Here is an 18,869-nt window from a genome sequence, read left to right as displayed (position 1 = left end):
TTGTTATAATTTAGGATTATGTTTGTGTATAGTTAATTTTTATTTATTTTTATTAAGTAAAATTAATACTATAATTTACGTCACTGGGATTTTTTTGTAGACATTTTTAATTAATTTTATATTAATAACGATTTAAATCTTAAATTTTGTTTATAAACTTGAACAAAAATAAATCAATCACTTTGTTATAATTTATACAAATAGTTGATACGTTATAGTTAAATATATTAATTATCAACCATAGTTTTCAAATTAAAAAAATTTATAAAAATGAATAATAATTCATGTAAAATATAAAACAATATTAATTAATTATTACGTATACAAAATCTATAAATTTTATTGTTTTTATTAACAAACTTGGTTTAATTATTTAATTTTTAATAGAATGGAAACAATTTAAACAAACAAAACTCTTAATTTTAAAAATGTTTGTCATGTAATTTAAAATTCAGAACTGATTTAAGTTTTGTTTAAAGTAATTTCAATTTAGTTTAAAAATTAGTTTACATTTCTGAAATTTGTGATGTTTGTTTGTTGTAGTAATTATTTTATTTTCAATATTTATAAACTTTTTATAATAGTTATTTTTGGTTAACTTTAGCTATTTTAATATTAAATTTTATTTATATATTTATTGTAAACTTTTGTTTATACAAAAATTATTTTCAATAATTTTTAATGTTAATAAATAAATAGAATGTGATAATATTATTAAAAGTTAATTATAATCTTATCTTTTATTTATTTTATATTTTATTATTTTGACTTTAATAACTTAACAAATTAATGAAAATAAATGTAAGAGATTGATTCATAATATTTTATTATTTTTTACAAAAAAATATCAAATATTATTAAAACTGTTAAAAGTATTGTTTTTAACAAACTTTTTTCAATTAAAATTTGGACAAATAAAATATCTAAAGATATTTATTATTAATTCACCTTTTATTTATATTTTACATATGTAAAATTTTAAATTTTTATTTTTTGAACATTGTAGTTGCTTATTTGTTTAACAGTTTTTATTTAACAAACATTAACAGAAACATTGCGAAAAAACCTTTTTAAAAATTTCTTTATTATTTAAAATATTCTTGATATTTTCTTTTTCTAATGTTTAATTTTTTATTTACAATTCAACTTTCTGATTTATAAGAGTAATATATTTTAAGTTTCTCTAAAATTGTCTACTTTTGTATGATTTATTTAAAATTATTGATACCCCAATAATAACCCATATTATTGTTATTATTATTATTTTGTGAATTCAACTTCATATTTGAACAAAATTCATATATAATAATAACAATACGAATATTCAGTGTACATATTCTTAACTTAATCATTTTATTTATATGAAAATGCTTTAAAAACAATTGTTTGTTATATTTCAACTTTTAAAATTTTCAATATTACGGTTAAAGTAACAGCTAACGCAATGAAATGCTGCGTTTACCTCAAGAACCGTTAAAAACCGTTCCAGTTTCATTCTCCTGATTTTTTTTATTCAATTCTGCACGCACTTTAGGCCGCATTATATCCCATATATCACACACTCATGTGCCCATTGCGCATTTATTATAAATAAAATGATTAACAAGCAAAATCCGGCAGTGGCATGTGACGAAACTGTGTTGCAATTGATAATTAAAATAAGAATTTATTGTGGTCGGTTGCGTACAGCAGTGCGTAGAAATAAAATGCACTTGACCTAAATAAACTGTGACACACATATGAAATTTATTTTAAGGTTAGATGTGTAGCAGGCCCATGACTACAATGCAATACAATACGGTGTCGGTTAAATGAACGACACTGTATAAATGTCAAAATTAATGGTCATTGAATGAGCATTGGAATTTAGTTAGGTTAAAAGCATGGAAATCATTTACCGATTATGATTATGCAACCGGTAAATTATCACTTTCCCTAAACATGAGTAAATGATTTCATTTAATGATATAAATTTAAATGATTTAAATATTTTTTGTCTATCAACTTCGGGAGATGAGTTTTTAATTCAGAAACATTTTAAAAGTGAACCACTCTAATTTGATATTTTTTATATTACTTTCATTAGCATATTGTAATTTTACCGAAAGTGTGTGTGTTATAAAAATGCCTATGCAAATGAAATAACTTAAAAAAAGCATTAAAATTGATAAAAATCTGAAGAATTTATTTTTTGATATTATTTATTGTGCTTGAAATGAAGATGAAAAGTCAATTCAATTGATTCTGGCAAAATTATTATGTCAGTTTAACTACTAAAATATTATTTGTCAAATTTCTATAAATTAGTGGCAATTATATAAAACCTTGGCAAGTTTTCGTATGTAACACAATAACCAATCATTTTGGTTTTCCAAATTTGGAATAATATATTTTCTATACCTATTAACCACATTTTTCTGTTTTTATTTTTTAAAAATTGACCCGAAGAATCGTTTGGAACTTATATAACTGATAAATATCCAATATTTTCTACTTTCTAACTAATCATGTTATTCTGGCATTTACCAAAAATTAGTTCACCCAATTAAATTGCGAAATATATCTGTTAAAAAATAATCTATTCATCAAAAATTTCTCTTTTATACCAACCTTATAATGGACACCTGAACAATCTGGATAACTCACCTGTAACCAAAAAGTCACTAATTAAAAACTGCACAACCAAATAATCGATATTCCAATTAATTAATTCCATAATAAAAAAGCTATAAACAAAGGAACACACAATGGTACGCTAATAACTTGGTTGATAAAAAGTCAAGGACAGCCAGAATTCGGGAATATTTTATACATGTGATTTGGAGTTCTTTTGTTTTGGTATGCAAAAACTATACGGGTACTATTAACAGCTCTTATTTAGCTGGCAACAAGGTTACTACCGTGTGTAGTAAAATACATATAACTATAATATTTGTCAACCGCCTTTTATATTTTTTAAAAGAAAACGAGTGACGCCAAAACTCTTTCCAAAATGTGTCTGCGACTGAAAAAAAGGACACGCTAATGGAATCAATATTTACCCATGATATTTGTGGCAAGCTTTTATTATTGAAACGTAACGTATTTTTCGTAACTAAAAGTGCATGGTAATTTCCGAGGTAACATAAAAATAAATACTTAATAGCCTCGAATTAGCTTTATCTATTTGGGAAATTTTGTTATTAAAAATATGTTTATGTCATTTAAGATGGAATTATGCAAGTGTTAGAAATTTATGGTAGCGATACAAATGCAAATCGACGATAAAATAATAAATATTTATCATAAATAAATTTAAATTATAAACTTATTTTTTTCGAAACATACACACGAAAATAATTTGTTGAGATAAGTCTAAATGCTGTTTTACATCTGGCAAATAGACCATAATACCCACTCACACTGACACGTTTTTTGACAATGCACACATTTATGAATATGATTTTTTTATCTCCAACGCAAACCATTTTTATTTGCTTTGTTAGGTAATGGTACTATCCTATATATGTATGCTATTTGCCTAGGTGCAATTTTTAAACTGAGATTACATTAAAAATTGTCGTTTTGTAATGCAGAACAAATATTTGATTTGAATTTCTTGCGCAAATAATAGGTGTCAAGAAACTTTTATGTTTGGTTTGATTTATGTGAATCGTACGGTTCTAAATGTGACCAGTTATGTTGAATAACAACAAGTCCTAATGTTAGTTATTACTAATGCAATATGTTCTTGGTGAGCAAGAAATTGTTTGGCGTACGTAAACTGCTAAAACGTACTTCTTCTGGTGCTTAATGGAATGATGCAATTTTGGACTAAAATGATCGGATTTTAAAACTGCCATCTTTTCATAAAAGTGCAGTTTAACAGAGTTCTTAACAGCTTACGACAGCTGTCTTAAACAATATGTTTTTTAAACTCCATAAGTAGTCAGAAAAACTCTTTCATTTGCTTTTTCTAGATACTGAAGAGTAAATAATATCCCAGTTGACGGTCCAAAGCAATATTCCTCCTAAAATCCGTTGAAAAAATTTTATGTACCACATTTTTATTGAAAAGAGGACTTTAAAATTTCAAGAATTCATTATTTTCCTTCAAACATTCAACTTTAGGACACCCTTTTTTCTAAAATGTATTAAATGAAAACATGGACAAATATTGTTAGATTAGATTGTTGTTAGAAAATAATATCATCTTATAAAGAAGTTTATGAATTTTTACAAAACTTGTACTTTTATTTAATAGAATTCTTAGGAGCCACAAGGTATTTTATACAATGTGTTTTTTAAATTCCATAAGTAGTCCAGAAGAACTTTTTTATATGGCTTTTCTAAATACTGAAGAGTAAATAGTATTCCAAAATTGACGGTCCAAAGGAATATTTCTATTGAAATCCAATGAAGAAATTTTATGTACCACATTTTTAATGAAAAGATGACAATAAAATGTCAAAAAGAATTCATAGTTTCCTTTTAGACCTCGAACTTTAGAATATCCTGTATATTTTCTTTCAAAATATTTTAAATAAAGAATTTAAACAAAAATTAATAGATTATATTGTTGTTAGAAAATATCATCTTATAGAGAAGTTTATGAATTTTTTCCAAATTTTTACCTTCATCTAATAGAACTCTTAGCAACTACATAACATCTTATGTGTTTTCCATAAGAAGCAAGAAAAACATTTTTATTTCCAAATACTAAGTAAAAATAGTGTCCCAAAGTTCATTGTCCAAATGAATATACACCTCTTGAAGTCCTAAGAAGAAATTTTATGTACCACATTTTCGTTAAATGTAGGGCCTATCAAGAGGAATTCATTATTTTGCTTCAAACTTCCAACTTCAGGACACCCTATACATTTTCTTTGTGAAATATTTTAAATGAAGAACTTCAAAATTAAGAGATAGATTCTTGTTAGAAAAAATTTTATGAAACAGTATGTGGTTCAAAAAAGTTTCCTCTACCATTTTTTTAATCATCAATCAATCAATTCATCATTTTTCTTTAAATCCATAAAATTGAGAACCCAAATATTCTTTACTGAAAATATTAAATAAAACGGTTTCAGTGTGCCATCACCTTTTTTAAGAAACAATGAACTTTTTCAAATCGTTAGTACTCACAATGTATCTTAAATAATCTGTTAACATACAATTCGCAATCTAGAAACCGCTTTTTTATCATTGTAAACACTGCTTCTATAAATATTGATAATTGTTATCAAATACAATTTGTGACTTGTGTAACCAAGAGTCGTTATTTAATTTATTTTTCTTGCATCGACCAAAACGATCAAAGCACCAGGCAGGCATTCGTGACGACGTGGTAACCAAGTCATTCGCACGTTGATTTGCATGTAAGCCCAAACGGAGCCCATAAATATCTAATAAGTTTGTCAACATTGTTAGTCCGCCCATGCCCAGTTTTTTTCGCGCGCAATAAGAATGATCATCACGTCCGGGAAAAAAAATTAATTTCGTTAATGTTAATGCAGGACAATGCACTTAGAACTCGACGTTCAAGGTTAAAAAAATTGCAGGAACACACTGGAACTAGTCAATCTACTATTTGAAATAGATTGTGTTTTTTAACTGGCTCGTTGTGTACGTCAGCTATGCAAATTCTCTTCGGAATGGTACCGGCCTGCATCACACAAACGGATTTCGTCTTTAATCGGTTTTAATTATTTTATTGGCACGATTTATTCTGCGCACTACAACGTGGGCATCTTGTAATTTCGTTAGCGAGAATACCCAACGTATTATTATACCGACATCGTTCCTAGATCGATGGATGGATGATGTCATCCTCGCGTACAAGTTCATGAAAGGCAACCGGCATTTCAAACATGCAATAAGAATTTGTTCGCCAAGCCATTGTTTGCAGACTTCCAGGAAAGAACCATCCTTCGCACTCGCACCCAAAATTATTCAGATTTTTTTTATATGAGGAAATTTGTAATGGAATGGTACAATTGGTGTAATTTACATATTTACTTCTTGCGGTCTTGTTTAAAAAATGATCAAAACAACAAATTTAGATCAAAACAAATGCAAAAATGTCCGCTACCGTGACGCAGTTTCAACCATTACTAATGGAAGGCTCAAGGCTAAAAAAACTCTCTCAAAATAGAACCGAACTCTATAAACGCTCTTGAACCAAACGCCTTCATTATGTTCATTATTATTAAATGTTAATGTAGTACAATGCACTTTTTGCAAAAAAACGCCACCATCAAAAAAATGAAGCGCGTTGTTGGCTAATTTAAATTGGTAAATGATGATTAATAGAACGTTATGAATTGTAGTACTACACACGACGAAAATAATTACATACATTACTACATATGTAATGGCAAAGTTTAAAATTAACACTTTTATCCTTCGGAGTGATAAAAATTAGTTGTATTAGATTTTTCTCCTTGACAATCAGTAATCTTTTAAAGTACATTAAAATTTAAAATGATATTATATAGGTTAGGCAACTCATATAGGCCAGCTTACGAAATGCTCAACCTCACTTTTCTAACTTCTGATTCTTATCCTATTTCATCAGACATCAAAATTATCCAATTAATATACAGCCTCTAAAAAATTCCCAACAAAGGATTTCAAGTACCATTACTATGAATTTTGATTGTAGTTTTTATCTTCATGCCACACACCTATCACCAAACATAATCTCCTGATTGACCGTTGCATCCAATCACCACACGGGTATTGTGTGCCCGGTCCAAGATCAAAAACCTCCCGCGCCGATTTCGAGAACTGGCAAATTTACAACAGGGAAATGATTAATTCAATACTTTCCTAATGACTGTATCTGAAAATGTTATGCAATCACTTAAGAGGTTAATGTTACTTTCAATGCCATGGCCGGTCCCCCTTCCACATCGTGTTTTGCAGCTTGCAAAATATAATTTGCAATTCGTGGTTCGTTGATCACGAACATTTCGCCTCACTCACGACAACACGAGGCTATAATTAAAAACAATTGAATTAGCAAAGTGCGTTTAATGCGTGGCGGTGGCGTTCTGTCATCAGGCCACTTTGAGCGTTCGGACGGTCGTCAAGAGCTAATTGGCTTGGGATTAGGTGGCGACAGGAACCAAAAAAACATTTTTTTGCTGAGTACTAGGTAATGCCACTGACGTTATTCTATTCGCAAGAATTTTACACCAGTTGGAAGAATGATGAGTTGATGGAGGTGGCACAAGGAATTGGAACTACCAATCTAGGCTCCAAATGGTAGTAGTAGTTGTGAACATTAATTGTAATACATTTTGATAAATAGACGACAAAGTTATTAATGGATATCATTTATCATCACACCACACAAAGCAATTATTGGTATCTTACTGTTAATTTACTGTTAAACATTGCCCAAATGACTATTGCTTTAAAATATAACAATGACTTGGAATAAATTATGTGGTGTTAAAATTAATATAAACAACGCTAATTATTTAAATACCTGTGTCGCTTTTTTCTTTCAGCAAAGCCCCACAAAATAAATTGCATGAATATTATCTGACATGTCATACCAATTATATAATTTTTGCGCATTTTTTTTCCACCGGCAAAATAATTGCACTAGAGGTTACTCACCTCCTTATCTTAGATAATTTGCGCTTAATAAATAAATAATAAACTTATTTTTTACTTGCAATTGAGATAAATTCGAGTTCGTGGAATAATTGCACAATGTCCCCAAGTAATGCCTTAAATTATGACGGCAGTTAGCCTAATTAACCAAGTTGGTTAATGACAACAGAAAGTTTCTACGACTCTATCGATCTGTATCGTTCAAGATGAATGTTTACTATCGAATTGTTTACATTTTTTGACATTTAATTGCGCTTGCTATCTGCTTTGGCAGTCATTGCCTTAAGCTATGTAAAAAATACATGCGTTGATAAGCTGATGATGTTATCATTTATTTTTATACACACGTGTGGCTGAAACCGCGATATGCGTAAACGCATAAGAGCAGTTATCACCAGTTTTGTACGCCGAACTTTTAGTACCGATTATTTTTGTCAAATGTCGTTTAAAAATTTGTGACAATATGACTAAACTTGAACATTCTTTACGCTTTATAATTCGGTGATCCACGTAATTTTACTAGGTAATGAGTATGCGTAATTTTAACCTTGCATGCTACTTGTTTATTTACAAACTTCTTTTAATTTATGTCTAAGGTCATTTTGTTATGAATCTAGATTACATGAAGAAGTCTCTTCAGCCACGATTAATGTTTACTCACTCCAGCAATTAATATATAACCTCTGGAACCATTATTGGGAGAAGATAATACATTATTTGATCCAGAAAAGGATCAATAGGTCAGTAATACATAACAATGGCAAAAGATTTTGTGGTTTTGTTACTTTTAGCACTATTGTGGTCAAGTTTTTCAATCAGCTGAGTGCTTGGATGAAAGAAATGTAATTATGTTTTAAGTCCAACACTGGCTTCACCAAGCAAACTTCCAGTAAATATTTGTAAGACGCTATTAGGGTTATTTAGGGTCATCCCTTAAAAAGTGTGCTCAGGCCAAAACTCACAAATACTGTAAAAAAATATTAATAAAACAACTACCTTGCCTAATTAACTTCTTTTTCTTAGCCCCCACAGAACTTCTGTTTCTGTTTGATTGAATCATTGGCACTAATCAGACCCACCAACTGCAAGAACCTGGCAAAATTATACTAAATTAAAATGTTTACACCTGACAACTGCATTTGCGTGAAAAAAGCGAAAAAAATCAAGGCACATCTGAATAATTGCAGACAAATATTGAAGCACAATAATAATAGTTACTGCATTTTTACAGTAATTCACATTGCAAGTTTTCAAAAACTTGCGTTTTTAAATAATAGCGTTAGAGTTAGGTAAATTGACAACGTTGGGACCCTGCACAGGGCGGTTGAAATTTTTGGCCGGCACTCTATTACCTGCTTCCAAGACCATTCAAGTTTTTATGCATTCAATCTACATAATAGCTACGTCAGCAGGGTATACACGACATTTCTGTTGTGCCGTGTAGTTTGCCGGTATGCAGGATAACATTCAGGCGGAGCCAACGTGAAAGGCACATCACGCGCACCCAACACGATCCTGAATTAAATTTGAAATGTAAAATGAGTCCACCGCACACAGCAAAACGGGTGAAAATTGTGCCGGCAAGACATTTAACATAATACCCTACGTGGCAACTTCGTATTGATAATGCATGGCATTTTAAAACTTTCGCAACGAATCTCGAATAATTGTTGATAGACTCATATGCAGATATTGAACCATACACAAATTATTTCGCGAATTACTAATTCCAGACTATTGTCTAAATTGCAGTTATGTTGTGACACACACCGAATTCCCTGACTCACATCAAATTATTTGGTGATAGGATTTAGCTGAATGCACGAAAGCTTGAATCTTGTCTAGCTGAATTTTGATTAGTTAAAATGCGAGTATGTAACCCATATATTTTGTGCAAATTTAGCATACGACCAACTAAATTAACGAACGTGGCGGAATAAGTATTCGCATTTATAAATTTAGAGTTGACATAATTGTGCAATGTGCATTCATATATGCTTCGAAATTTCCGGACAGCCAAATTATTTATTCATTATTATGTTAACTTTTAAGTATTGTATTTTACAGTTAATCATAGTAACGTTAGGTATTAATATAATATAAACCAAAAAATGGTGGGGTAGGTTTTATATAAATTACCTAACCAATCAAATTTTTATTTTAATAAGTATTCAAGAAATAAAATATGATGAATAATAGAAATATTTTTAACAATTAATTATAATGTAAACAAATAACTGAATAAAATTAAAAAGTAAAATTATATAGATTTCTGACAATTAATTGCTTACAATATTCTAAAAAAGAAATAATTTAAAAAGTAAAATAAAGTAATAAATAAAAAAATAACCACTGTATGTCCATAATATTTAACCCAAAAGATAACGTTAAATAAATAAAGTAATAAAATTAAAAAGACAAATGAATAATAAAAAATTCAATTATAAAAATTATTAATATTTTCGAATATTTGTTTTATTATTAATAAATATTTAAAAAATTAAATTATGTAGTTTCTTGAAAATTAATTGACTATAATATTGTAAGTAAATAATAAAATATAATTAAAAAATAAAATAAAGTAATAATTAAACTAGATAAATGCATTATAAATTATATACTTTCTTGACAAGTAATTCATTTCAATATTGTAAGTAAATAATTAAATATAATTAAAAAATAAAATAAAGTTATAATTAAACTAAAAATAGTATTATATGATTAAAATTATTAACTTAAAAAATATATAAAAACTACAAATATTTTCAAATATTCTAAGTAAATAATTTAATAAAATTAAAAAGACAAATAAACCAAAAGATAAATTAAAAAATAATTAGATAAGTTAACTAAAAATTTAATTAAATAATTACTTATATTTTGGAATATTTGTTTTATTCTTAATAAATATTTAAAAAATGAAATTCTGTAATTACTTAATAAGTAATTAATTACATTATTGTAATTAATCATTAGTAAATAATTTATGAATATTAAAATGACAAATAAACCAAAAAATAAATTAAGAAATAAGTGGGTAAATTAATTAAAAAATTGCTTATATTTTCTATTGTTAGTAAATATTATAAGAATGAAATTATTGACAATTAATTAATTGCAATATTGTATATGCAATACAAAATAAAGTAATAATTAAACTAAAAATTGCATTATAGGTCTAATATATTTAATTTAAAAATAAATAATATTACATGTTTTCAAATATTTTAGGTAAACAATTTAATAAAATTAAAAAGACTATATAAGCAAATTAATTAGGTAAGAAAATTCAAAATTTAATTTTAAAATTACTCATATTTTCGAATATTTGTTTTATTATTAATAAATATTTAGTAATATGAAATTATGTAGCTTCTTGACAATTAATTGATTATAAAAAAAATAAATAATTAAATATAATTAAAAAGTAAAATAAAATTATAAATAAACAAAAAATAGTATTGTAGATCTAAAGTATTTATAAAACTTTAAAGATATGTAAAAAATTACGCATGTTTTCAGACATTATAAAATAATCCAATAAAATTAAAAAGACAAATAAATCAAAAATAAATTAAAAAATAATTGGATAAGAGAATTAAAAAAATGTTTTCAAACATTATGAGTAAATTATTTAATAAAATTAAGAATTAAAATAAATTAAATAATAGTTAAGAAATTTTGTAATTTAATTTAATATAATTAAAAATAAATTAAAAAAAAAAACAATATTTAATTATGAAAAATTGTACTTGCTTTCAAACATTGAAAGTTAAAGTTTAACAACAAAATAAATTAAATAATGATAGGGTAAGTTAATTAAAAAAGTAACTATAATGTCACTCACTTTCTATTATTAATAAATATTTATAAAATGAAATTATATGAATTTTTGACAATTAATTGATTACAATATTGTAAATAAATAATTAAATATAATTAAAATGTAAAACAAAGTAATATTCAAAACAAAAAAGAGCATTGTAGATAAAAACATTATAAGTAAATAATTTAATAAAGTTAAAAAGTTAATAAGTAAAAGAATTTACTCGTGTTTTCGAATATTTATTTTTTAATGATTAATTTTAAAAAATTAAATTATAGGATTTTCTGACAATTAATTGCTTACAATATTGTAATTATATAATTAATAATAATTAAAAAGTAAAATGAAATAATAAATAAATTAAAAATTAGCACTGTAGGTTTAAAATATTTATCTATTAACTAAAAATATATTATAAAATATTACACTTTGGTTTTATTATTAATAAATATTTTAAATATGAAATGACATGTTTTTGACCCCAAGTTTTGTTGATGCAATAAAAATAAATATGAAGGTAGGACAAACTATAAAATTTATAGTAAATGAAATGATTAAATAAGCATCGTCATCTAAAAAGTTGTCCTTGCACTATGCAACATTATTAATTGTAAAATGCAGACAAGCAAAAAATTAATTTATGCATTTAACTTTTTACACCGTTAAATAATCAGCAGCAAAACCAAAATGCATGAATTAATATAATTAAATAAATTAATTATCTTTATATAAAGCTAAATTAAGTAATACTGAAATCCAAAAAAGGATTCGTCAAAGTAAAATTGCATTAAAAAATAATTTCGAAAAATATTTAGAGCGTGAACTCAGTGCATCTCTATTGTTGTACCGTAGAGGTCATAAAATATAAACAAATCCATGAAAACAATTTCGCAACAGAAGCCGGTGAGAGGTGAGTATTTATACGTACCTCGCATTTCCATTATAAAATTGCACAGGCGAAACTGGTGCTTGCACTCTAAAACATCATCATCATCATCCAATTGCGTAGAACGTCTAATCCACGTTGAATAAAATGCAAAACAATCGAAACGCAAATGTTGAATAAAAAAAAAACGCACAACGCACCACAAAAATGTAACTGCAATAGATATGTTTAAAGAACTATTTCTAGCAACCAGGAAAAAATTTGTTTGCCGAACCTGCGTATTGCCAAAATTATTAGAATCAGTAGGAGGGGGAAGTGTATATTCGCAGAGGAACCATTACATAAGCCTGTGCATATCTGCTAGCAAGGTTACACGCGCGGCAATTTCGTGGGTCCCAAATTTATTATTATGAAGCATATCACATTGTTGTGGATCGTCGCTCTCTTCGCACCATGCCTAGAAAAATCGATCGGGCCGCTCGCACCGCATTCCGAATCCGCAAACGATGGCCAACTACTGCAAATGATATTTTTGATCGTACGACGCATTTTTTTTTTTTTTTTTCATTAAACTTTTTGGTATTTTCCTGCTGGCGCACGAGGAAACGCAGTTCGGCTTTGGTCTCCGTGCAGTTTGCCACGAAAAAATAGTTCTAATTCGTCCGAAACTTACGTACAGATTTAGAACTGACATAACCGAAAAACAAAAAGTGGGGCTGGATTACTTCCTTTATTTCTTATATTCTTTATGCAAATCAGCCCATTTAAAATCAGGGAAAAGCTACACGTGATAAAACTGCACAAGAATTGTCCCCTGGGATTCCCCCGCAACCAATTCATTAACACAACGTTTCCGCGATTGTGAATTTTGTTTGAAGTAGCAATAAGAAATTTAAAAATGCGTGAGTGGTGTTATTAATGGGATTTCCTCTACTTTTGGTATTAACAGGATTAGTAACCGCATTTTGACTCATAAAGTGTCCATTTTTTATAATATTTAGAAGAAAAAATTAAATTTGGTGAAAAGAATTTCGATATAGTGTTTGAATTAGGTTAAACATAAAATGTATTTAAAGTAATCAAAATGATTTAGTTCTCTTTTAAGATAATAAAAAACTATTAGCTCGATAGCCATTTCATTCTTCTTTGATTTACATTGTTTATTAAAGATATAATAAGAATATACTAATATTTAGGATAATAATTGGGATTCCTCTGTAGTCGATTAAAAAATACAACCATTCTATCTCTTTTTATTTAATTAAGAAGAATTTTGGCCCATTGTACTTATTGTTTGTAGGAGTAATGTGAATTTTGAAAATAAGATTTTTACCCCCTTTTTTTGTCATTTCTAAAATTCTTAATATTTTGACTTCTCCCGCTTTCCACGAGATTTAGAAGAAAACATGTGTAGATTGAGTTTTCACAAAAAATAAAAAACAGATTTTTCTTTAATTTACGATGATTTAGAAAGTTGGAAATCGGCACTGAAATTTGTTTTAATACGCTGGGATTCCCCGGTAGTCCACTAAATGAAACAAACAACTTTGTTAAATTTGAATTATACGTATTTATGTAAGAAAATATATAAAACTACAGAGAAAAAAAAATTTTGAGTATCACAATTGAAGAAACACTATAAGTTTCACTTATTCTCTTTAATATACATTGATTTCCAATGTTGGATATCTGCACTAAAATTTGTTTTAATACCCTGGGATTCCTCGAGGTCCTCTAAAAAACCAACAGCTCTACTAAATTTGAATTTAAATAAGAAAATATATAAAAATACAGTGAATAAAAATTTTTTAGAAGCCGACTGAAATACTGGATAAATTTGACTCTGATAATTAATAAGAATTATATTTCTAATATTGGTAAAATTGACGTTTTTTGACGTCTTACATCTTCGCCTTTCATGAGATTTAGAAGAAAATTAAAAACCGGACTTTTCTTTAATATATATTTGTAAAGTTGGACATCAGTATTGAAATATGTTTTAATACTTTGGGAATCCCCGGAAATCCTCTAAAAGAAGCAAACAGGTTTACTAAATTTATTAGATGCATTTCACAACTGAAACACTGGTTACCTCAGAAAACTAACTGCTGGGGTTTCCCCGATAGTTAATTCATTAACTTGATCATGAAAATCGACACAGAAATTGTTTTTTCAATAACCTAGTAGTTCATTAATTGACACAGCTTTACTACATCTTTTTGTTAGATTAAGAATATTTGTATTTAACAAAAAATATACAAAAATTAAGTCAACAAACATTTTTAAGCACAATGATGGAAATATATTTATTTATACTTTAATCAGAGAATAATAAGTTTTTATGAAACTGTTTACTCAGATAATATCTCAAATTAGATTGCAGTATTTAGATGTCTAAAGTAGAATGTGTGGATGCGATATAAATCTGTAACATTATAATAAATATATTGATTAATAAAAGTCGATATTTTACTTATAACAACTCGTATATTTAATTTAATTAACTTATTTCGAAGACAAAATCTTTCTTATATACATACTAATTTGTTATAATACATTCTTTTTGTAATACTATGTATTGAATGAATATAATCCAGTGATAAGAATTCCTAATCAGGTGACAATTGCATATGGATAAAGACTACAGACGCTTACTACAATGACACGTGTGCTTACATATTTATTAGCTTATAACGTATATTTGTCTATATTATATTGTGTTGTTTTTGAAATCTTTTATTAATTTTGCTTAAATATGTACAAAGATTTAATTGCGACGAGTGAAAAATCTTAATTTCTCCGCCTATGAGATTTAAATATATTTAATTTCCTGAAATAAAATATGTCGAAATCCGTTAAAACTACTCTCATGGCCAGACTGAAAATTGTCCTCAGATGTTTCTGTTAATTATGACATCCTAAATATATAGTTAACATTAACATATGCAAAGCAATTTAGACGATTGCCCTAGAAAACTTTTATTATACTTGATTGAACTATGAAGTAACAGCCATTTTTAATTAACTTTTTTTTTGTATTAATTGCATTAATACCTTGGATTGGATAAGGCAAATATAAATCAATTGGAAATCTGATCTTTAATTTGATCTCCTGTATTAATTTAGTAACTTATGTCACTGTTATATAAAAATAAACCTAGTAAAAATTTAATAATTATAAATGTACATATTTCGCATATGTATGTATATTATTCTCCAACAACAATACCAAGAACAATTTGTATATTATTAGGCATAGTTTTATTATTCCGTATATTGTGTCCGTAATTATAAGTTCCATGCCTCAATGATAGCCTAAATGATTATCATAAATATTCAATCACATTGATTTCTACGATATCAGAATTATTTATGGTTATATTCGGAAATTTGGAGGACATTTCACTGGCCTATAAATTATTTCCTACGTGGCCTGAACTTAATAATTTTTGTTCGAACAAAATTCAAAACTAAAATTTTATAACGATTTTATTGACGTAACATTTCTCAATTTTCATTTTGTAACAACAATAATTATTATTATTATTTATGAGATTTTTAATTAAAACTTAAATAATATAGTTTCAAAATTCAAGACACTTATATTTCGAATATATATGTTAAAAATTAAAATATTTTAATAAAATTTGACAATTTTCCCAGAATTTAATGACTTAAATATTCACTAAATAAACATGTGAAAATGCAGGAGTAACATTTTAGAGTTCTCCGGATGGCAATTTTTTAAAACATGGGAAGTTCAAAATTTTAAGGAATACTAAAATACCATGTTCAAAACTTAATAATTAATATTAATAATAAATAATATTTATTTTGAAACAAATAATTTAACAGACACAAACTATATAAAATTAAAAAAATGGTCAAAAAGAAAAAATATATTCTCTGTAAAGCTTATGTAGATACTTTTGGCCTAAATCAATTGAAAGTGGGTTAAGTTTTCAAGCATACAATGGAGCGCATCGATATTGAAAAGTCACAAAAGAAATTGAATGAATAATTTTAAACATTTTTATTAATCAAGAAGTTAATGATTCCGAAACACAAATTTTGAATTATAAAATTTAAAAGAGTCATAATTTTACAAATATTTCATATTTCGTAAATACTGTAAAATTGAAAATAAACAGTATAAAAAAATTAATGACATATGCAGAAATTTTGTATTTTTAATATTCTTTGAACACTCCAATTTTTAAAATAAGGATGGAACTAAAATCATCGAAAACAAAGAATTGAATAAGGAGCTAAATGCTCATCAGTTACTTGAAAAAAAAAAAAATATTTAGCCAAAATATTTCCGATTAAAACTCTCAGTTTGATGCACATAAAGTCTTGTGTAAAACCTAAAATTACTTAAATAAAATAAATTTTCTCTAAAAAGAAAAAATAATCGTAATGTGAGTAAAACTTAAATAAGTATTTTTATCCTAAATCAACTGAAAGTGTGATGAGTTTTAAAGCATACACAAATACTTTTAAATGGAAAAAGGATACAAAAAAATTAATGACATATGCAGAAATTTTTTAATTTTAATATTCTTTGAACACTCCAATTTTTAAAATAAGGATAGAACTAAAATCATCGAAAACAAAGAATTGAACAAACAGCTAAATGCTCATCAGTTACTTGAAAAAAAAAAATATTTAGCCAAAATATTTCCGATTAAAACTCTCAGTCTGATGCACATAAAGTCTTGTGTAAAACATGTAAATTACTTAAATAAAATAAATTTTCTCTAAAAAGAAAAAATAATCGTAATGTGAGTAAAACTTATATAGGTATTTTTATCCTAAATCAACTGAAAGTGTGATGAGTTTTAAAGCATACACAAATACTTTTAAATGGAAAAAGGATACAAAAAAATTAATGACATATGCAGAAATTTTTTAATTTTAATATTCTTTGAACACTCCAATTTTTAAAATAAGGATAGAACTAAAATCATCGAAAACAAAGAATTGAACAAACAGCTAAATGCTCATCAGTTACTTGAAAAAAAAAAAATATTTAGCCAAAATATTTCCGATTAAAACTCTCAGTCTGATGCACATAAAGTCTTGTGTAAAACATGTAAATTACTTAAATAAAATAAATTTTCTCTAAAAAGAAAAAATAATCGTAATGTGAGTAAAACTTATATAGGTATTTTTATCCTAAATCAACTGAAAGTGTGATGAGTTTTAAAGCATACACAAATACTTTTAAATGGAAAAAAGATACAAAAAAATCTTATGATTAATTTTAAATATTTACATTAATAAAGAAATTGCAAAGATTCTAAGATACAAGTTACATATACATATTTCGAAAATATATAAATAAACAGCTAAAAAAAGTATTAGGAATTATTTCCTAACTTTTCTCTAGCACGAGTCTAGCATCTTCAGAGGTTTGATTTCAGCCACTCGTGCTAGAGAAACGTTAGGAAATAATTCCAACAATCATCAAGCAATAAACCCGAACAACTATAGATATATAGAAAAATAATAATATATGCAATATTTTAGTAACTTTTAACTATTCCTTGAACACAATTTTTAAACTAACGGAGGAATTAAAATCCACAAAGATAAAGACAAGTGAAAAAGTAGAAGAAACTTTTGGGACTCCCCGGATGCCAATTTAGTAGGAGTTTGCGAGGTTCAAAACATTAAAGCTTTAATAATTTTTATCAGAAAGGTTAGGAAAAAATATTTATACGAAGATCTTCTGATTGAAACTAATAGTGTGACGCACTTAAATTCTTAAGTAACACATAAATTACTTAAATAAAATAAACTTCCACCAAAAAGGAAAATGAATCACGTATTCAGTAAAATTTTTTTCGAATATATATTGTAAATCTGAAAATAAATATATAAAAGAAAATTAATAATATATGCAGAACTTTTAGAACATTACTAATATTCCTTTAATACTCCAATTTTTAATCTGATGGTAAATTCGAGATCAATGTATAAGTGAATAGTAGAAATATCTTTTGGGATTCCCCAGATATCATTTTACAATACTAGCAACAGCCAGTGTCTTAAATATTGAAGTTTTTCTGATTGAAACTAATAGTTTGACACACAAAAAATTCTTGTGTAACACACATAAATTAATTAAACAAATAAACTACCAAAAAATCATGTATTCAGTAAAATTTATTTAGAATATATGCTGTAAATCAGAAAATAAATAGATAAAAGAAAATTAATAATATGTGCAGAATTTTAAAATCATTACTAGTATTCCTTGAACACTCCAATTTTTATGGATGGTAGATCCAAGATCAATGAACAAGTGAAATAGTTGAAATATCTTTTGGGATTCTCCAGATACCACTTTATTAACAGCAAACAACCTTTAAAAGATATGTTTTACAAAGTTTTTCTGATTGAAACCAATAGTTTGACGCACATAAAATCTTATGTAACACATAAATTACTTAAATAAAATAAACTTCCACCAAAAAGGAAAATGAATTATGTATTCATTAAAATTTATTTCGAATATATATTGTAAATCTGAATGGTATATTCAAG

The 18,869-nt window shown here is 26.6% G+C and overlaps 1 protein-coding gene across 3 annotated transcripts in view; it reads right to left on the bottom strand.

Annotated features, from left to right (window-relative positions):
- LOC109596043 (zinc finger protein chinmo) overlaps positions 1 to 18,869 on the bottom strand; it is a 100,239-nt gene that overhangs the window by 33,718 nt on the left and 47,652 nt on the right. For 2 of the 3 annotated variants that reach the window (XM_049966659.1, XM_049966662.1), the window contains exon 1: positions 8,602 to 8,672. The exons of the other annotated variant lie outside the window; for it this stretch is intronic. In XM_049966659.1, coding sequence (XP_049822616.1) covers positions 8,602 to 8,665 — 64 coding nt within the window. In that variant the 5' untranslated portion in view covers positions 8,666 to 8,672. Of the gene's footprint in view, positions 1 to 8,601; positions 8,673 to 18,869 lie in introns of those variants that run through there. 3 annotated transcript variants of the gene reach the window in all.

Source organism: Aethina tumida, chromosome 4 (assembly GCF_024364675.1).
Source record: "Aethina tumida isolate Nest 87 chromosome 4, icAetTumi1.1, whole genome shotgun sequence".
Taxonomy (NCBI): domain Eukaryota; kingdom Metazoa; phylum Arthropoda; class Insecta; order Coleoptera; family Nitidulidae; genus Aethina; species Aethina tumida.
Note: the sequence above shows the minus strand (reverse complement) of the source record. Positions and strands in the feature narration are given on the sequence as shown.